Genomic DNA, 22,151 nt, shown 5'->3' with positions numbered 1-22,151 from the left:
GGTCTAGGAGGCCTGTAAACAGTAGCTATAAAAAGTGATTGAGTAGGCTGGAAAACATATATTTTTTTGTAAATCTGACATTGTGGAAGTATCCATTGCCAAAATCCTGAAGTATCCCTTCAACACCTAACAAACACTTTGTACTTTTTAAAAACACTTTTAAAATAGGCCAGGACAAGTTGTTACCTTATATCCCAGTGGTAATGTCTTGCATTACACCTGGGAAGAAAACAATAACATTTTCTCAACTTGCCATTGGCTCAACCATTGCTAAACTTAGCCCATAGCCATTGTCTCAACTTTCCCAAAGAAAAACATTTAGACTATATTAGCCAACACAGCTACAAGGATATTTCATACTAGGTTTAGGACCTCATATTGACATTTATTGCAACCCATGATATATATAATAATCCTCAAATGATCTACTTTGGTTCAGATACAAGCATCATGAAACTTCGAACACAAAAAAATGATTTGCCTTTGTGAAAATCAGTTTTTTTGATCTGACTTGCTTACCACTTGTTCCATGTGTCGTTTATTCCTTCACAGACTCCATTAAATGATGACCTATTTGGTCAAATTATTTATTTTGTCCATGATTTCCTAGAAACAATGGTGGTTCAACTTACCCCTTTGGCTCAAGTCGATGAACAGCATTCTCACATAGGTATTCCTCTTGTCCAGATGGGTAAGGGCAGTGTGCAGTGTGGTTGCGATTGCGTCGTCTGTGGACCTATTGGGGTGGTAAGCAAATTGGAGTGGGTCTAGGGTGTCAGGTAGGGTGGAGGTGATATGGTCCTTGACTCGTCTCTCAAAGCACTTCATGATGACGGAAGTGAGTGCTATGGGGCGATAGTCATTTAGCTCAGTTACCTTAGCTTTCTTGGGAACAGGAACAATGGTGGCCCTCTTGAAGCATGTGGGAACAGCAGACTGGGATAAGGATTGATTTAATATGTCCGTAAACACACCAGCCAGCTGGTCTGCGCATGCTCTGAGGACGCGGCTGGGGATGCCGTCTGGGCCTGCAGCCTTGCGAGGGTTAACACGTTTACATTTTTACTCACATCGGCTGCAGTGAAGGAGATACAATACAATGCTTTTAGGTTATGACTATCCACCAATTTGTCACACCCTGATCAGTTTCCCTTGTCTTTGTGCTTGTCTCCACCCCTCCAGGTATCACCTACCTTCCCCATTATCCCCTGTGTATTTATACCTGTGTTCTCTGTCTGTCTGTTGCTGTCACGCCCTGACCTTAGAGAGCCTTTTTATTTCTCTATTTGGTTGGGTTGGGGTGTGATTTGGGTGGGCATTCTACTTGTTCTATTTCTTTATTGGCCGGGTATGGTTCCCAATCAGAGGCGGCTGTCTATCATTGTCTCTGATTGGGGATCATACTTAGGCAGACTTTTTTCCACCTTTAGTTTGTGGGATCTTATTTTTGCATAGTTGCTGTCTAGCCCTCCAGAACTTTACGTTCGGTTTTGTATTTTGTTGTTTTGTTGGTGTTCAGTAATAAAATATCATGAACATTTTCCAAGCTGCGCTTTGGTCTTATTCATCTAACGACGGACGTCACAGTTGCCAGTTTGTCTTGTCAGATCTTACCAGCGTGTTTTCCCGTCTTCTGCCTGCCCTGACCCCGGGCTTGCTTTCATCATCAATCTACACACAATACCCCATAATAACAAATCGAAAACAAGTTTTTCAAAATTATAGCAAATTTATTTCAAATAAAAACAGAAATACCTTATTTACAAGTATTCAGACCCTTTGTTACGAGACTCAAAATTGAGCTCAGGTGCATCCTGTTTCCATTGATCATCCTTGAGATGTTTCTTTAACTTGATTGGAGTCCATCTCTGGTAAATTAAATTGATTGGACATGATTTGGAAAGGTACACACCTGTCAATATAAGGACCCACAGTTGGCAGTGCATGCCAGAGCAAAAACCAAGCCATGAGGTTGAAGGAATTGTCCATAGAGCTCCGAGACAGGAAACTGTAGATACACAGATCTGGGGAAGGGTACCAAAAAGTGGCTTCGGGACTAGTCTCTGAATGTACTTGAGTGGCCCAGCCAGAGCCCGGACTTGAACCCGATCTAACATCTCTGGAGAGGCTTTAAAATAGCTGTGCAGCGACGCTCCCCATCCAACCTGACAGAACTTGAGAGAATCTGCAGAGAAGAATGGGAGAAACTCCCCAAATACAGGTCTGCCAAGCTTGTAGCGTCATACCAAAGAAGTCTTGAGGCTGTAATCGCTGCCAAAGGTGCTTCAACAAGGTACTGAGTAAAGGGTCTGAATATTATATCTGATATTTAATTTCTTTCTATTTTTTTTGCTAACTTTAAAAAAAAACTGTTTTTGCTTTGTCATTATGAAGTATTGTGTATACATTTGATCTTAACATCAATTTCTTTCAGCCAAATATCAGTAATTCGAAGCTAGCCAGAAGCTAGCCAGGTTACTGGCTAACGTTAGTATTCAGCTAACCACAGTTGGCGGTCATCAGCTATCCTTTAGCTCGAAAAGCTATTGCCAGTTTTGTACAACGCGACTCAGACCAGAGCATACCGGACCTGTTTCTCTCCATATCGTCGGATTTCTACCGCAAGCTCTGGACATTTATACCTGGATCTTGCAGCTAGCTAGCTGCTATCCGAGTGACTATTGGCTTACGTCGATCCTGGAGCAAACATCAATTATTCCGGAGCTATCCAGGTGAAGAGTTCCATCAGCCACTCCTGGGCTACAATCACCTATACGGACCTGTTTTACTGCCGACGCGGAGCCCCGACGCGGAGCCCCACCGGCATTCACGACTGGAATACCGACGTTATCTGCAAGGGAGTTATCCAACTGGCCTCTCCGTCGCGACGTTACCTGAACGCCCATCTGCGGCCCACTATCTGGATAGGTCCATCAGACAACAGATATCAGATATACTACAGTATATCTATTTTCGCTAATTGGATTGGTCCCCTCTACCACACGGAACCCCACTAATCTACCGACAGAAACGCACGAGGTGGCTATAAACAGACCTCCATCCTCTGACAGCTTGCTACACATGGCCCGGCTAGCTGTCTGAATCGCCATGACCCCAACCAACCTCACTACTCACTGGACCCTTATGATCACTCGGCTAAGCATTCACCTCCTTAATGTCAATATGCCTTGTCCATTGCTGTTCTGGTTAGTGTTTATTGGCTTATTTCACTGTAGAGCCTCTAGCCCTGCTCATTATACCTTATCGAACCATTCAGTTCCACCACCCACACATGCGATGACATCACCTGGTTTCAATGATGTTTCTAGAGACAATATCTCTCTCATCATCACTCAATGCCTAGGTTTTTCTCCACTGTCTTCACATCCTACCATACCTTTGTCTGTACATTATACCTTGAAGCTATTTTATCGCCCCCAGAAACATGCTCCTTTGACTCTCTGTTCCAGATGTCCTAGACGACCAATTCTCATAGCTTTTAGCCGTACCCTTATCCTACTCCTCCTCTGTTCCTCTGGCGATGTGGAGGTGAATCCAGGCCCTGCAGTGCCTAGCTCCACTCCTATTCCCCAGGGCATTTTGAATCCCACCGCACCTTCTCGGCTATGCAATCTGGCTTCAGGTCATGGGTGCAGCTCAAGGTCCTAAATGATATCTTAACCTCCATCGATAAGAAACAATACTCTGCAGCCGTATACATTGACCTGGCCAAGGCTTTCGACTCTGTCAATCACCACATCCTCATCGGCAGACTTGATAGCCTTGGTTTCTTAAAATGATTGCATCGCCTGGTTCACCAACTACTTCTCCAATAGAATTCAGTGTTTCAAATCGGTGGGCCTCTGGCAGTCTCTATGGGGGTTCCACAGGGTTCAATTCTTGGGCCGACTCTCTTCCCTGTATACATCAATGATGTCCCTCTTGCTGCTGGTGAGTCTCTGATCCACCTCTACGCAGACAACACCATTCTGTATACTTCTGACCCTTCTTTGGACACTGTGTTAACAACCCTCCAGACGAGCTTCAATGCCTTACAACTCTCCTTCTTTGGCCTCCAACTGCTCTTTATTACAAGTAAAACTAAATGCATGCTTTTCAACCAATCGCTGCCTGCACCTGCCCGCCTGTCCAGCATCACTACTCTGGATGGTTCTGACTTAGAATATGTGGACAACTACAAATACCTAGGTGTCTGGTTAGACTGTAAACTCTCCTTCCAGACTCACATGAAACATCTCCAATCCAAAGTTAAATCAAGAATTGGCTTCCTATTTCGCAAAACAAAGCATCCTTCACTCATGCTGCCAAACATACCCTCGTAAAACTGACTATCCTACCGATCCTCGACTTCGGCGATGTAATTTACAAAATAGCCTCCTACACCCTACTCAATAAATTGGATGCAGTCTATCACAGTGCCACCCGTTTTGTCACCAAAGCCCCATATACCACCCACCACTGCGACCTGTACGCTTTCGTTGGCTGGCCCTCGCTTCATACTCGTCGCCAAACCCACTGGCTCCACGTCATCTACAAGACCCTGCTAGGTCTTGTAGACCTACAAGACCCCTTATCTCAGCTGATCTCCATAGCAGCACCCACCTGTAGCACACGCTCCAGCAGGTATATCTCTCTGGTCAGCCCCAAAACCAATTCCTCATTTGGCCGCCTCTCCTTCCAGTTTTCTGCTCTGAAACTGGAAACAATTCTCTCACTATCTTTCAGTGTAACGCACTGGGCGTAGTGGGTGCGGAGTCGTGACATTAAGCACCAGCTGTCAGAGCAGCTCACAGATTACTGCACCTGTACATAGCCCATCTATAATTTAGCCCAAACAACTACCTCTTCCCCTACTGTATTTATTTATTTATTTAGCTCCTTTATACCCCATTATTTCTATTTCTACATTGCACCTTCTTCCACTGCAAATCTACCATTCCAATGTTTTACTTGCTATATTGTATTTACTTTGCCACCATGGCCTTTTTTTTTGCCTTTACCCTCCTTATCTCACCTCATTTGCTCACATTGTATAGAGACTTATTTTTCTATTGTATTATTGACTCTATGTTAGTTTTACTCCACGTGTAACTCTGTGTTGTTGTATGTGTCGAACTGCAGGTCACAATTGTAAATGAGAACTTGTTCTCAACTTGCCTACCTGGTTAAATGAAGGTCAATAAAAAGTGTCAGTGGCGTACATGTTGAGTGCCCTTCTCTATAAGCATGCTGAAAGTCAGTTGTTAATTTGTTTACTGTGAAAATGTAGCATTGTATTTTTATTTAATCTTTTTAACCAGGCAAGTCAGTTAAGAACAAATTCTTATTTTCAATGATGGCCTAGGAACAGTGGGTTAACTGCTTGTTCAGGGGCAGAACGACAGATTTGTACTTTGTCAGCTCGGGGATTTGAACTTGCAACTTTTCGGTTACTAGTCCAACACTCTAACCACTAGGCTACTCTGCCACCCCATCTGGTCAACACCATTTTTTCCAAAAGTTTACTAAGGCTCAGTAGCATGGTTGGTTGTTTAAACCAGTAAAGGATGCATACATGTACTGTACCGTGTTTCTGACAAACATAAAATAAGCAACATAGCTAGGCTATCGTAACTTGAAATGCAGTCCTTTCTCCTCATCCTAACTTCTGCCTCTGTGCAGGGCACTGCAGACTCATATGAAAACATGATGCTAGCTGTTCCTGTGGGAAGGCAGTAGCGTGTGAAGTCTGCAAATGCATTATTAGAACACCTCAAATTTTGACTCAGTCCTGCTATAAGACTATAAAACTGCTACTATTACCATCAGGTCATATAATGTGTCCAGGGGTTTCTGCCGATTTGGACTGCAGCGGTCGAGCTGTAAAGGGTGATGTTATTAGCTAACTATGGCAAATGCTTCTGTGTGTTCTGAGTTCGGGAAAAACCACAATGTCTGTCATGCAGGGAAGCGAGGACCATAATTGTTGCCCCATGTGTTGTGTTTTTTCTGCCTTTTGTGTTTGAGTCTTCCTCTGCTCCCTATGGACAAGAAACAGATTGTGTTTTCTACTAGCACCCTTCTCCTCTTGACTGGAATCTGTTATTAAGAACAAACATTTTCTAATAGTGAAAAGTAATGTGCTGTTCCATTACACAGAAGCAAGGGTATCTCTATCAAATGTACTGTAGACTTTCTTGTTATTGGTCAGCAATATTAATAATATGAAATGGAAGTATGCAGCTGGGTTACGCAGATTAGATAAGGGCTGTAAAGAGTAGTGATAAGAACAGCAATATATGGCAAATCAATATAAATCCCTCCCATAAAGTAACTATTTTCAGTTAAGCACCGGGTTGAAAGCTTAAACCTATTTTTGTTGCCATGGGCCTCCAGTTGTTTAATGATAAACAAAGCAGGCAAATTGCCTCCCTATTGGCACTGTAAAAGCCACTCTGAGCTGCAGAAAAGTTAAATAAAACCTGCCATAAACCAGGGGAAATTTGGCAAAGACGCATTGCCAAAATCCCACAACTGGCCTCACAGGGCTTAAGCCGTGAGACCTAAATGTGGCATATTGTTGTTTTACTGCACTGTACATTATTTACCAATTACCCTGGTTCCTGATAAGTGTGTGTGATAGAAGTGTGTGAGTGCGTGTCTGTGTGTCTCCACAAGCATGTGTGTGTGTGTGTATGGGTGGGTGTGGTTGTGTGAACTTGTGTGCACTTGCATGTGTCTATGTGGGGATGGGGGTAATAGTGAGAGGGTGGTCGTTTCTATGCTTTGTATGTGCTTTTGCATGTATGTGCATGTGCAGCGTATCTTTCGAGGGCAGCACAAATTGCACACTAGAAGTTTTGAAGTTGACCCTTTTTGCACAGCACAGCACTGTCGTACAGTGATAAGGTTTACTCTCTGCCCATCTTCATTCATGTAAACTATCTTTGATAAAGCGTGGCCTAAACAAATATTAGTCTTCAATCACTGCAATAATTGATGAGGTGTGCCCGGATTTCTTTAGTGTCCTTGAAATCTTTCCCAACCTTTTCAAACAACGTTTTGGCAGGTAATCACACATGTTTACCTTTTTTCACTTTGAGGATTTTTCTTGCAGAAAATATGTGAGAAATGTTGGCTTGAAGTCGGAGGAATGAAATATGGACGACTGGGGCTGACAGTAGGCCATGTTTACATTCATGGTCTCCTGGGCGACAGGGATAACAGCCGCCGAGTCACGCTCAGGAGCTGAGAGTAAGGAAGCCGAGAGCGCTACAGGTGTTTCTCCAGGGTGCTGGTGGTGTGGCGACGGGGGTCAGGGATGGCTCTAGGCATAAGCGACATAAATGTTAGGTTATTTGTATTTTATTTTTGGAACTCAGTTGGAATCTCAACTTACTGTTGAGAGTTAGAATAGAAGAATATACAAGGTGAAAGTAATACATTTGGTTGTGCATCAGTCACTGACAGTCACTCAAGTAGCCATGTCAGGTAACAAATTTTAGATTGGTAAGCTAGTTTTGCCAATCATCTAAACAATTGTTTTATTATTTAATTTTTTCTACTTTTACCCCCTTTTCTCCCCAATTTCATGGTATCCAATTGGTAGTTACAGTCTTATCTCATCGCTGCCACTCCTGTACGGACTCGGGAGAGGCCACAGTCAGGAGCCGGACATCCTCCAAAACACAACCCAGCCAAGCTGCCCGCTTAACCCGGAAGCCAGCCGCACCAACGTGTCAGAGGAAACACCATACACCTGGCGCCTGTGTCAGCCTGCATTGTGCCCGGCCCACCACAGGAGTTGCTAGAGTGCAATGGGACAAGAGCATCCCTGCTGGCCAAACCCTCCCCTAACCTGGAAAACGCTGGGCGATTGTGAGCCTGGACTTGAACAAGGATCTATATTGGCGCAGCTAGCACTGTGATGCAGTGCCATAGACCACTGCACCACTCGGGAGGCCGCCAATTATCAAAACTTGTAAGAATCATGGCCAAATACCGACCAGGCACGCAGGGAACGTGCCCAGGGGTCCTGACCTCCAGGGGGCCCCCATTGAGTGAGTCACTCTCACTCAGATATCATTAACATGGTATAAGTAGAATTGCAGGAAATTAGCTTTAAAACTGCAAAAACGTCTCTCCACCCCATGGCAAAATGGAATGATTTGCAGGAAATTAGCTTTAAAGCTGCAACATTTTCTCTCTGCCCCATGACAAAATTAGTACAATAAGAATAGCACGACATTTGTTGTAAAATTGCAACATTCTCTCCGCCATTGGAAAAATGTGTAGAACTGTAGAAAACTTGCTTTAAAACTGAAACATTTACTCTACACCCCAAGGCAAAACGTGAAAATAATCTTTAATACAGACAATAATCTTTAATACTTAACTTTTTCTCTCTGCTGTCAGGAGAGGGGCCACTAAAACATTTTACCGTTTGGTGAGGGGGCCCCTCAACAAAATCTCGCTTAGGGCCCTCAAAAGGCTAGAGCCAGCCTTGACAGGGGTCAACAGACGTCTGCATCATCAATAATACAGCTTTTGTACTCAAGACTCCAAATACAGGCAGCAATGGTCTACTTAGGGCTTAAATCAATGCCACTGCACTACATCTATGATAGCGTGTAGATAGACTTTAAAAGGTCACTTAAATGAATGAGTTTAAAGGTCAGTTTAGTTTTAGGGTTTGGGTTAATACTATGGTTAAGAAACTGTGTCTAGGACCAGTGCTTAAGGGTACTTAGTGTGGTTGACATTGGTCAGGGAATAATTTCCTACTCGGGACCACAGTGGTTAAACTTGCTGCTGAAACATCAACATTTAAATCTAAGACCCCATAAAACCAAATATACATATATTTTTTACTCTAAGGGAATGCTCTTGGGTCATAGAACTCAACATTTTCTGCTTAGCTTAGTTGGCTTGGTGTAGGCCGATGGCCGTTTGCCATGAACAAGCATGAAATGCACTAAAGATTTCCAATAAAAAAATACTGTTGGAGGCATGTCAGAAGGTAATAGAGAAAATAACTTGGCGATCATCTCAAGATAAGCAACTGTAGGGTCTGGACATGTAGACTGCTCCTTCCAGAAATAAAGTAGTGATTCTGTAAGCGATTGTCTGTCACGTGAACAATAGTGATTAATACTATCTTTCCAAAATAATATTTGTAATACTGGAAAATATATGTATTCATTAAGTTTGTTAAGATCTTCACATCTAAAAATAAACATCTACATAAAATATATGTTTTACAATCTCATATATTTGACCAGCACATCCTCCCAAGCAGATATGTTCTGTCCAGGATACAGTAACATTGAACTTGATTTATTTTAGATGTTTTTATGTACCCTTTATTTATTAACTAGGCAAGTCAGTTAAGAACAAACTCTTATTTACTTGCGTTGAGAATGTCAAAAATATATATTTAGCACTTTAATGAAATACCAGTAGCAAACAGACAAATAAACATAATCTATTACTCTAAGATACACTTAACATATTTTTCGTTAACCCGTGTTGATATACTGCAGCCTAATGTATCCAGTACAGTATACCTTCTAAGTTATCACGGCAGCATAGTACAGGGTCAGTTAGCACCATCTACTGGACGTACAGCAGGCCTACATCTGCTCTGTGTTGAATAAAATATTTTCTATTATAATGACAAGATAGACGAGTGACCGTTCTACTTAGTGCAATGGAAATACATGTCCTCGAAGATGGAGAAGGAGAAGGCGAGATCGGGTGGGACCATTCTAGCCAATGAGAGGGGGGGTATGAGTTCGAACAACAGGAACAACTCACAATTTTTTTAAATTTCCCCGAAATGCCACGTGTGTCCACTTAAATCAATGCTTTCATAACAACCTTACAATTACGAAACTTACATTCGATCAATTAAGCCTCATTGGGGTGCAGTTAGAGTGTTGGGCCAGTAACCAAAAGGTTGCTGGATTGAGTCCCTGAGCTGACAAAATGTTGTTCTTCCCCCTGAACAAGGTAGTTAACCTGGTAGGTTTTCATTGTAAATTATAGTTTGTTTTTAACTGACTTAACTCCTAAAATTAGCAATTCAATTTTTTGTTGACCAAATTCGACTCCATACAAAAATGCCAAAATGGTCTTATTTTGGTGGACAGATTTTGTCGCTTCTTCCTGTCTGGTTGAAATCAAATGAAACTAAATACTTTTTATTGGTGGCATACACATATTTAGCAGATGTTATTGCGGGTGTAATGAAATGCTAGCTCCATCAGCACAGTAATATCTAACATTACACACAAATCTAAAAGTCAAATAATGATTTGCTCCTTGAATTGATCTCTTCAAGGAGCACGAAAAGCACCTTGGTTGAACGAACCTCAGTAATAGAAACAAACAAACAATAACTAACACTGCTATAGTTTGCTAGTCTTTTTAGCATGAGCGCTCATATTTTTACTAGCACTGCTTTCCCTGATAACGGCTTTATTGAAGAAAGTATTAATTGAGAAGACTGTGATATGTGGATTACCTAGTTGAAGGCACCCTGGATAAGACCGTTTGCTAAAATGTAAATGCTGTCTGTTTGAAGTACAGTTGTAGGCCAACTTGTAGACCAACATAGCTGTATTATCAAAGCTTAGCATGCATGGGTGAAGGGTGGAGACCAGTGGAGGATACTGAGGGGAGAAAGGCTCATAATAATGGCTGGAACGGAGCCAATGGAATGGCATCAAACCTATTGTGTTTTGTTTGTTTATTTGCATTGTAACTTATTTTTTTAACTAATTTTGTACATAATGTTGCCTCTACCGTCTCTTATGACCCAGTGGGTCAGAAGTTTACATACACTCAATATTTGGTAGCATTGCCTTAATTGTTTAACTTGGGTCAAACGTTTCGGGTATCCTTCCACAAGTTTACTACAATAAGTTGTTGGGTGAATTTTGGCCCATTCCTCCTGACAGAGATAATAATATAATAATATATGCCATTTAGCAGACGCTTTTATCCAAAGCGACTGAGTCAGGTTTGTAGGCCTCCTTGTTCGCACACACTTTTTCAGTTCTGCCCACATTTTGCCACAACTTTGGAAGGATGCTTTGGGTCATTGTTCATTTGGAAGACCAATTTGCAACCAAGCTTTAACTTCCTGACTGATGTCTTGACATGCTGCTTCAATATATCCACATCATTTTCCACCCTCATGATGCCATCTATTTTGTGAAGTGCACCAGTCCCTCCTGCAGCAAAGCACCCCCACAACATGATGCTGACACCCCCGTGCTTCATGGTTGGGATGGTGTCCTTCGGCTTGCAAGCCTCCACTTTTTCTTCCAAACATAACAGTGGTCATTATGGCCAAACAGTTCTATTTGTGTTTCATCAGACCAGAGGAAATTTCTCTAAAAAGTACAATCTTTGTCCCCATGTGCAGTTGCAAACCATAGTCTGGCTGTTTTTGGCAGTTTTGGTGGCTTCTTCCTTGCTGAGCGGCCTTTCAGGTTATGTCAATATAGGACTTGTTTTACTGTGGATATAGATACTTTTGTACCTGTTTCCTCCAGCATCTTCTCAAGGTCCTTTGCTGTTGTTCTGGGATTGATTTGCACTTTTCGCACCTAAGTATGTTCATCTCTAGGAGACAGAACGCGTCTCCTTCCTGAGCATTATGACGGCTGCGTGGTCACATGGTGTTTATACTTGAATACTATTGTTTGTACAGATGAATGTGGCACCTTCAGGTGTTTGTAAATTGCTCCCAACGATGAACCGTCCTTGTGGAGGTCTACAATTATTTTTCTGAGGTCTTGGCTGACTCCTTTTGATTTTCCCATGATGTCAAGCAAAGAGGCACTGAGATTGAAGGTAGGCCTTGAAATACATCCACAAGTACACCTCCAATTGACTCATATTATGTCAATTAGCCAATCAGAAGCTTCTAAAGCCATGACAAAATTGTCTGGAATTTTCCAAGCTGTTTAAAGGCACAGTCAACAGTGTATGTAAACTTCTAACCCACTGGAATTGTGATACAGTGAATTATAAGTGAAATAATCTGTCTGTAAACAATTGTTGGAAAAATAACTTGTGCCATGCATAAAGTAGATGTCCTAACCAAAGTTTTAATGACTCCAACCTAAGTGTATGTAAACTTCAACTGTATGTGAGAATGCTATTCATGAACTTTAGCTTACCATTCAACACCATAGTGCTCTCAAAGCTCATCAATAAGCGAAGGACCCTGGGACTAAACATCTCCCTCCCTCTTGGATTCTGGACTTCCTGATGGGCCGGCCCCCAGGTTGTAAGGGTAGGTAAAAACACATCTGCCACGCTGATCATGAACACGGGGGCCCCTGAAGGGTGTGTGCTCAGTCCCCTCCTGTATTCCCTGTTCACTTATGACTGCATGGCCAGGCACGACTCCAAGACCATCATTAAATTTGCCGATGACACAACAGTGGAAGGCCTGATCACCGACAACGATGAGACAGCCTATAGGGAGGAGGTCAGAGACCTGGCCATGTGGTGCCAGGACAACAAACTCTCCCTCAATGTGATCAAGACAAAGGAGATGATTGTGGACTACAGGAAAAAGAGGATGGAGCATGCCCCCATTCTCATCGACGGGGCTGCAGTGGAGCAGGTTGAGAGCTTGATGAAGTTCCTTGACCAAGTTCCTTGGTGTCCACATCACCAACAAACTAACATGGTCCAAGCACATCAAGACAGTCGTGAAGAGGGCACAACAAAACCTATTTCCCCCCCAGGAGACTGAAAAGATTTGGCATGGGTCCTTGGATCCCCAAAAGGTTCGACAGCTGCACCATTGAGAGCATCCTGACTGGTTGCAACACTGACTGGTATGGCAACTGCTCAGCCTCCGACCGCAAGGCACTACAGAGGGTAGTGCTAATGGTCTAGTACATTACTGGGGCCAAGCTTCCTGCCATCTAGGACCGCTATACCAGGCTGTGTCAGAGGAAGGCCCTAAAAATTGGCAAAGACTCCAGCCACCCTAGTCATAGACTTTTCTCTCTGCTACCACATGGCAAGCAGTACCGCAGTGCTTCTAGTTCCGACAATGAAGTAATAACCAACAAGTAATATAGCTAACAATTCCAAAACTACTACCTTATAGACACAAGTGTAAGGGGATAAAGAATATGTACATAAAGATATATGAATGAGTGATGGTACAGAGCGGCATAGGCAAGATACAGTAGATGGTATTGAGTGCAGTATATACATATGAGATGAGTATGTAAACAAAGTGGCATAGTCAAAGTGGCTAGTGATACATGTATTACATAAGGATGCAGTAGATGATATAGAGTACAGTATATACGTATACATATGAGATGAATAATGTAGGGTATGTAAACATTATATTAGGTAGCATTGTTTAAAGTGGCTAGTGATATATTTGACATAATTTCCCATCAATTCCCATTATTCCGTATTTTTTTAAAACTGCATTGTTGTTTCGGAGCTCGTAAGTATTTGGCCCATGTGACAAATAAAATGTGATTTGATGCCACTCCACTAATTCTGCTCCAGCCATTACCATGAGCCTGTCTTACCCAATGAAGGTGCCACCAACCTCCTGTGGCGGAGACAGTAGATAATATGTATATCTTTATATCTGGTAAGTGTTATCCGGGATCCTTGGGACGTCCCTACCCTAAACCCTAACTTTACTCTTACCACCACCATAACGCTCATTTTAAATGGTTGGCTTTTTCTTTCAGGCAATACAATTGGACACACTTGATGACGTCAATATTACTCGACTACGGGCAAAAAATACAATTTCAACGCGTTATTATCGCGCCTCGACATAACTTGCATAGAGGGTGAATTTTGGGTCAGATTTGCGGGTCTGGTGGTAAAATCATGGCGTTACGGGTGATCCGTTTGGTCATCCCCTCGGGGACAGCCGTTTTCAAAGCAGGGACACTTATTCAGACGGTAAAATTGGCAGAATAATTTCCAAAATGCTCTCTCGCGCAACGAATTGCATCAAGTTCACAAGCCGCCCTCGATACAAGGACACCATAACAAGAATGCTAATGCTAAGAAGGCTAACTAGCAGATTGGTGTTTTGTGTGGCCAGCTGCGTCTTATGTGGTTGTCAACAACTATTGTGTCTCAATGTATTGTTATTAGCGGCAATATTAATTCATTTGTTAGCTAGCTTATTTGAACTAATTGTCTAATTACCGTTATCCCGTTCTTGTCATCCTCCTGACATGCTAGCTAGTATTTCAGTTTTATCAATGACAATGAAGCATATTTAATGGTGGGCAGGATGGTCAGAAGGATGACGCTCACATACTCATTCTATTGATACGGAGAACAATTCAATATTATATTTGAGAATTAATTGATCAACATATCTTATCTTTAGGCTGGTATTCACACAAGCTCATTAAGGAACCTACGGTACGGCTGGTGGGCATATGCACTGGGCGAGAGGACAACCCCAAGGTTCAAAGAGAACAGCAAGATCATCTCCATTGATGGCAACCTGGCCTCAGGAAAGGGGGCGCTGGCCCAGAGTCTGGCTGATAAGCTGGGTAATGCTCCTGTTGTCGATGCAGTTACTGAAGTCTAGACTACTTATTTATACATATTTATAACTTGGAGTTAGAAGTTTATAATGCCAATTGCATTAACTAAAAAACTTAATTTCCTACCTTCTGGTACAAAACAGGATTAATGTAAATTGACTCCATTAACACTTTGATGTCTGTAGGGATGCTGTACATGCCTGAGCCCAACACGCACTACTTGGACAAGATGACAGCGGAGAAGGAGCCTCTGCCAATTGCCTTCAACGGTAACTGCAGCTTGGAGAAGTTCTATGCAGACCCCAAGGCTGCTGACGGGAACTCCTACCGGCTACAAGCATGGATGTACCTCATGAGGCTCCTTCAGTGGTCAGACGCCATGGAGCACCTGCTAACCACAGGTACGGCTGGCTGGCTATGGGAATGAGATCAGATATCACTCACAAATGACATCAGGATTGTGTTAGGGAATCGGGGGAAAACAAAGAATTGAGCTCTTGAGCTTACATTACTGTAGTTAAATTAATGCCTTGTTATTCTAAATGGCTTATTGCAAAAATATTATTCTGTCCTTTTTGGGTTTTTAGTCATGTCCTTCTCATAAACTTTCTCCATTCTAGGCCAAGGTGTGATCTTGGAGCGCTCTCCCTACAGTGACATGGTGTTTGTGGAGGCCATGTTCAAACAGGGCTACATCAGAAGGCAGTGTAAGTACTGAAATCCCTATAATAAGGCTGGTACAGATCTGAATAGTCTTATTGCATTGTTATTTTTTAAATTTTATTTCACCTTTATTTAACCGGGTAGGCCAGTTGAGAACAAGTTCTCATTTACAACTGCGACCTGGCCAAGATAACGCAAAGCAGTGCGACACAAACAACAACAGAGTTACACATGGAATAAACAAACATACAGTCAATAACACAATAGACAAGTCCATATACAGTGTGTGCAAATGAGGTAAGATAAGGGAGGTAAGGCAATACATAGGCCATCGTGGTGAAATATTTACAATTTAGCAATTAAACACTGGAGTGATAGATGTGCAAGTAGAGATACTGGGGTGCAAAGGAGAAAGAAGAAAAACAGTATGGGGATGAGGTAGTTGGATGGGCTATTTACAGAAGAGCTATGTACAGGTGCCGTGATCTGAGCTCCTCTGACAGCTGGTGCTTAAAGTTAGAGAGGGAGAAATGAATCTCCAGCTTCAGTGATTTTTGCAATTCGTTCCAGTCATTGGCAGCAGAGAACTTGAAGGAAAGGCCGCCAATGCAGGAATTGGCTTTGGGGGTGACCATTGAAATATTCCTGCTGGAGCGTGTGCTACGGGAGGGTGCTGCTATAGTGACCAGTGAGCTGAGATAAGGCAGGGCTTTACCTAGCAATATATGATGAATCAGATCTGGTTTAACACCGACCTGACAAGCCATGCTATTGAAAGGTCATTAGTGTTTTAAATAAATAAACTTTGGGTGAAGATGCTTTTTTATGTGTGCCACCATTACTACAAAAGGGGCATTTTGCATTGCTGTGGTTGAATCTCATATGTTCTGTATTGCAGGTGTAGACCACTACAATGAAATCAAAGGTATCAGCATCTGTGAGTTCCTGCCCCCTCACTTGGTCATCTATGTGGACAAGCCAGCGGAAGAAGTGCAGAAGAAGCTAAAGGCATCAGGCAAAGTAGGGAGACACAAACAAGGAAAATATCCATGCTATACTTTTCTAGGCATATCGTTTGTCTATTTGACTGAATGACCATCCATTATCAGCTGGTAGAAAACCTATGGAAGTTTTACTCAACCAATTTTGAGTCCTGTCCAGTAATTATTATAATTATTATTAAGTTCACATTATTATGTGAACTTTTTCCAATATTGATGTATTTGGGGCTTTAAACAAAACGTTTTAAACTCCTCAAAGTCTCTACTGTGGTCATGAGCTAGGTTAGAAACATTTAAAAATAATTATCAGTCTGTTGCTAACTGCAAGTAATGTTCTTAATTGGAACCTTTCCTTTGCCAAATGCCTCTAGTAATGTGTACAAATTATAGAAATTAGTTGTTGGTTTCACGTACGCCCATTTAGGACCTCTCACATTTGGCAGGCAGGCGGGCGGGCCTCACAAAGCCTGGTTGTTTTTAGCATTATGCAATTGTGGCCCCACCAATAATCCTGTCTTTAAACATAATCATGGAGGGCTGGTGGAATTCGGTGCGAATTGAGATAAATATGCAGCCTCAAATTCTACCAGAAAAAGGAGCTTTTAGGACAAGTCTTGTTGCTCAACTTAGGTAGTTTGATTCATACTTCAGATCTGTGTTCCAAACTTTTCTTTCCGGAGTGTAATTCTCACATCTCTGATTGGATTTAAATATATAACATGTTTAAATCTGTTTTAAAGATGTTGAATCACACTCCCGTATTTAAAGCCAGATGTATCCTTTCAATGATCAACATGATGGATCAATGTTTAGGGTGCATGTTGAATAACCATTTTCATCGATGGTCTTGTTTCGGCTATTGCCTTTAGAAAGTATTCACAGCCCTGGACTTTTTCCACATTTATTTGTTACAAAGTGGGATTAAAATGGAATGAATTGTAATTTTTCTGTCAACAATCTTCACAAAATACTCTGCAATATTGAACTGGAAGAAAAAAAATTACATTTTGTAAAATATAAAAATAAAAAACTATTTAGGGCTGTCCTCGACTAAATCTCGGTGGACCGAAAGTAGTCTGTTCTTTCGACCAATCAATTGGCTGATTTTTTTTTTTATTTATAATTTTTTTTTATACATATATATAACGTGTTTTTAAAATCAACTATACAGTACCAGTCAAACGTTTGGATGCGTACTCATTCAAGGGATTTTCTTTATTTAAAAAAAAAAGGTGTTATTTTGTGTTATGAAATAACACGCGGGATCATGTAGTAACCAAACAGGTGTTAAACAAATCCAAATATATTGGAGATTCTTTAAAGTAGTCACCCTTTGCCTTGACAGCTTTGCACACTGTTGACATAACAACATGATGCAGCCACCACTATGCTTGAAAATATAGCAAGTGGTAGTCAGTGACATGTTGTATTGGATTTGCCCTAAACATAGCACTTGTTATTCAGGACTAAAAGGTTATTGCACATTTTTTGCAGTATTACTTTTGTTTTTACCAATGTTGCAAACAGATGCATGTTTGGTATTTTATTTTATACAGGCTACCTTTTCACTCAAATCATCTAGGTTAGTATTGTGGAGTAACTACAATGTTGTTGACTCATCCTCAGTTTTCTCCTATCACAGCCGTTACATTTTTTTTTACTGTTTTAAAGTCACCATTGACCTTATCTTAGTAGTGACTGGGTGTATTGATACTCCATCCAACATGTAATTAATAACTTAACCATGCTCAAAGGGATATTACATTTCTGCTTTTTTATCTGTTGGTAGGTGCCCTTTGCGAGGCATTGGTAAACCACCCTGGTCTATGTGGTTGAATCTGTGTTTGATATTCACTGCTTGACTGAGGGACCTTACAATTATCTGTATGTGTAGGGTACAGAGATGAGGTCGTCATTCAAAAGTTTGGAGGCATTCTCTTTCAAGGGTCTTGTTAAACACTATTATTGCACACAGAGTTAGTCCACTTTACTCCTGAACTTATTTAAGTTTGCCACAAAAATGTCAATAAATCTAATTCCACTTTGACATGATGTGTGTGTGTGTGTGTGTGTAGGCCAGTTACAAAAACATCTCGATCCATTTTAAATTCAGGTTGTGTAACACACAGCAAAATGTGGAAAAAGTGAATACACAAAAAGAGAATACTTTCTGAAGATACTGTATTTGCCCAAAAGCTGCACTTGTGTTTTTAGATCACTAATAGTATTGGATGTGTAGCATTTTTGGAAACAAACCATCTGTCAAACTTCTAAAGTCTTAATACTGGTCAATAAAATAATTAAATCAAGCTGAAGCCCGGATAAGAATTCAAGCATGGCCCTTCAAATAGATGCATATCAGTTGCCACTGAGTTATTTGGTTTTGCGTGCCGTGATTATTCTTAAGTTACGTGTAATTACCTTTCCACTCTACGGATCAGATCATTGAAGGTGAGAATCTGCTTCAACAGCTCCAAACAGGATCTTCTGCTTCTTTACCACTTTGGGTGTTCCGCTTGTTAAGTTAATCCGTTTAAGGCACTTTGACTAAGCAAGAGAATTGTGTTGGGTCTGGTGTTAGCTGTCTTTTCAAATAGTCTATTTTCTGTTGTGTGTTGTTCCTGTCTTCATGAATCTATCCTGTCTTACCCTCAGGATGTGCCCCTACCCTATCTGAAGAGCATTGAGGATGCCTACAAGAAGACCTACCTTCCCAAAATCAGGTTAGTGGATTAGAAAGCTCTCTAGTGAAACATATATTCATTATACCTCTGAGATGACCCTGTCTTTTAACAACTTGAACGTTTTTAACAATGCAATTTCTCAAGACAACTCCGATCTGACCTTCAACCATTTACAAGAAAGGTGTTGAGTTTTTCTTTATTTCAGTGAGAATGCAGAATTGCTTGCTTATGATGCTACCCAAGCACAAGACATGGAGAGGGTAAGGAAATCCAGTGAATGACGAGAGGCATCAAATTATATAAGAATAATCTAGTAGTTTCTGGTGAGAAAACAAACATGGCGTTGATACGTTATAGGCCTAGCCAATGCATCATACTGAAATGCACTGACTGCTATTGAAAACCTGTCTTATTCTCTCACAAAACTCTCGTCAAACAACTTCCCCCCTTTTTTTTTCTCTTTAGATTGCAGAAGACATTGAGGACTTGAAATTTGAGAAAGGACCTTGGGTAGAGCAGGATGATGTCACACTCCACTACATGAGAATGCTGTAAGTATAACCACTCAATTTGTTCCCTACATGTGTAGACCTTACTTTTCCATCACGTACATGGGTAGGCCTATATAGTTCATATTGGAGCTCTGGAAGCTTTCTCATCAGCCTGCTGTTTTCCTTCCTCTCTCCCAAGGGTGGAAGACAAGATGAGGGTTGCAGACCTGACCCTTGTACCCAACTTCCTGCCTGAGGTCACCATCGGGGCTCACGAGTATGACGCAGGCTACTATGCCTTCAAATCAGTAAGGGAGAAAAGCACTCTACTTCTTTTATGATGTAGTGTGGCTCGATCACCTGATATGACCATATTATGATAAAGTGGGGTATGAGCTATAGGTACCATACTGCAAAGGTAGAAAACTTTTCCCTTCTTCAATAGTATTTTCCCTCTGTCTCTTCTGGGTTTTGTGGCCGTCTTGTGGTTTTGCCTCCAGCATATTAAATAACTATTTTGGTAGCTGAAATATCAAATGATATACGAAAAGGGAAATGCCATATGTGGAATATTCTCCAAGTCATTGGTGTCATCAGTCTTGCAGGAAAACATTCTGTACTGACCTTTAAAGTTTATTGACTGGAGATGTGGGGGTATATAATGTGCTACAGGATTCTTTGAGCTGACATTTTGCTCGGTGCCCGCTATTATACTGGAACGAGTGGGAGGACAAGCTTGGGGAATGTGAACTATGGCGGGCTTAGGTTGTCTGCGTTTTCTCATCCATACTTCTACTTGACAAAGTTCACTTCTTCTGAAGTGCAAGCTAGGATTCCGCAGTAGTGTGTACTGTACTGTTTGACAAGAACAACAACCAATAGGGGTTTGTCTGGTGATATCATTTTGGCTTCGCCAGCATAAACTTGTGCTAAGTTGTACCGCAGATGTCAAAGTAAAACTAGGTAAACAAAACTTGAATGCCTATCAATGTTGCTATTTGCAATCCAACACCACTTCTTCAATCTTGGCTGATTTTGTTTTTGAGGCTGTAAATGTCTTTATATTTAAGTCTGTTTTCTGCTTCTTTGGCTGACTGATAACAGTTGAAAGAAAGAGAAGCTGTGTTAATGTAGGCCTTAGTCTAGTGTTAACTATCTTTTTGTTTCATACTCACAAGACTGATGGGCTAGTGTCGCCTAGGTGACTGAGAGCAGCCTGGCTGTCGATCAGTCTGTCACTGACGTGGCTTCACATTAGCAGGAACTCATAACGCGCTGTTTGCTAAGGCTAGGGGGTGATGGACTGCAATGTCGCCCCTAGTGACAAAACACTTTGCTATACCATTAGTCTTTGCTGTCGTCCCACATCTAAGGATGGATGAGTCTTGAGTTGTTAGTTCTTCAAAGCTTAAGGGAATGAGAAGGCCCGGCTTCTTAAATCGGAGAACTGTTAAACCTGCCCAAGTGTCCTGTGGAATATTGTGTCTCTTTTTACCCAGGCAATTCCCACAAATGTTTTTTTTAAAGTCAAGGATGACTCCTTGACCCTCGTGTTGGATTTGTTTTAAGGATTTCATCAGTGAAGCGTAGGTTATGACCTGTATGCCCAGACTAAAAGAGTTACAGAACTCTCAGAATAACTATTAGGCTGCTAACTTGATTTATTTCCAAAAAGGCAAAACATTTATTAAGAAGTTCTTGTTTATACCTAGCTTAACTACATTGTATTTTACTTGCAACTTCACTAAGATTTTATCTCCCATATTTTTGGCAACTGTTTCAGCAAATACATCCCAGATGTTTTAGCATACATAATAGGCTAAATCCCCTATCACTTATCTCACTCTAATTAAACTGACTTTCCTTTTCCTTCCAAAAGCTCCTGGGAAAGAAGTACGCTGCAGGTTATAATGCAGACATAGGAGACACGAACATCTGGCTGAAGTGAATGAGTGGACCTGACTACTCTGGAGCTGATTGCTGTAGATGAATGGTTCGTTCCTCATTCCCTCCCTCAACCCCCCCCCCACATACCTGTTCACTCCTCCCTATGGGTGGAGAAGTCTAAATATGGGAGTATCTGTTTGATCCAATCTGGAACATTCTCTTCTCTGGTCCGACTGTGTGTATCGAGGAGAAATTGTATTAAGTCCATGAATTATGCATTAAAAAGTAAATCTAAAAACTTCTTGTTTTATTTTTGTGAAATGTGCATCTAGCCTTTTCAAGAGGGATAATGGAAATTGGATTAAGAGGAGAGATTACAGTTTATCCTCAATCATATTACTATTTTTTCATAGCCTGCAAGTTTGCTGTCCCAGTTTAAGTGACTTCACTGACTTGTATCATTATAATGTATCCGCTAGTCTTTTCTTTAGCAGATGCTTTCCACAGGGACTTTGTCAGAGCATAGTGCGGTGTCACACAGCCCCGTAAGGGTTTACTGTTTTTCTAAACCACAGTTCCGGGTATGGAAGCAGGTAGCCAATTAGGCAGGCCTTCAGTGTGCCTGTTGTACTATATGTGTCTGCAGATACTGACTGGGCTCAGACTGATTGGCTTCCAGCCGTTCCATAATGGCATATCAAGCACAATACATTTTATAAATAACGAAATGTAAAATCTGCAGTTGTGACATGCTCTGAGGGCAAGATTAGATATACTACTTTCATGAAAGAGAAAGATGATCATTCAGGTGCTGCTAATTTCCGACTCTGGTACTATGGATCACCATAGACCTAT

General features: G+C 41.5%; 1 protein-coding gene across 3 annotated transcripts; it reads left to right on the top strand.

The window, feature by feature from the left end:
• Positions 1-9,883: 9,883 nt before the first annotated feature.
• On the top strand, positions 9,884-21,594 carry LOC118367008 (NADH dehydrogenase [ubiquinone] 1 alpha subcomplex subunit 10, mitochondrial-like). 3 transcript variants are annotated; one of them, XM_052493744.1, is made up of 10 exons: positions 9,884-10,023; positions 14,408-14,576; positions 14,756-14,971; positions 15,191-15,277; positions 16,132-16,253; positions 18,890-18,957; positions 19,124-19,178; positions 19,384-19,469; positions 19,609-19,717; positions 21,289-21,594. In XM_052493744.1, exons 1-10 carry the CDS (start codon positions 9,988-9,990, stop codon positions 21,355-21,357), a joined length of 1,017 nt encoding a protein of 338 aa, XP_052349704.1. In that variant the 5' UTR covers positions 9,884-9,987; the 3' UTR covers positions 21,358-21,594. The 3 variants fall into 3 exon arrangements, with proteins under 3 accessions (XP_052349704.1, XP_052349705.1, XP_052349703.1); XM_052493745.1 differs by having other exon boundaries at positions 9,910-10,011; XM_052493743.1 differs by lacking the exon at positions 9,884-10,023 and adding an exon at positions 13,800-13,968.
• Positions 21,595-22,151: the final 557 nt, after the last annotated feature.

This window comes from Oncorhynchus keta, chromosome 34, assembly GCF_023373465.1.
Source record: "Oncorhynchus keta strain PuntledgeMale-10-30-2019 chromosome 34, Oket_V2, whole genome shotgun sequence".
Classification (NCBI taxonomy): Eukaryota; Metazoa; Chordata; class Actinopteri; order Salmoniformes; family Salmonidae; genus Oncorhynchus; species Oncorhynchus keta.
This window is presented reverse-complemented; position numbering and strand designations above follow the sequence as displayed.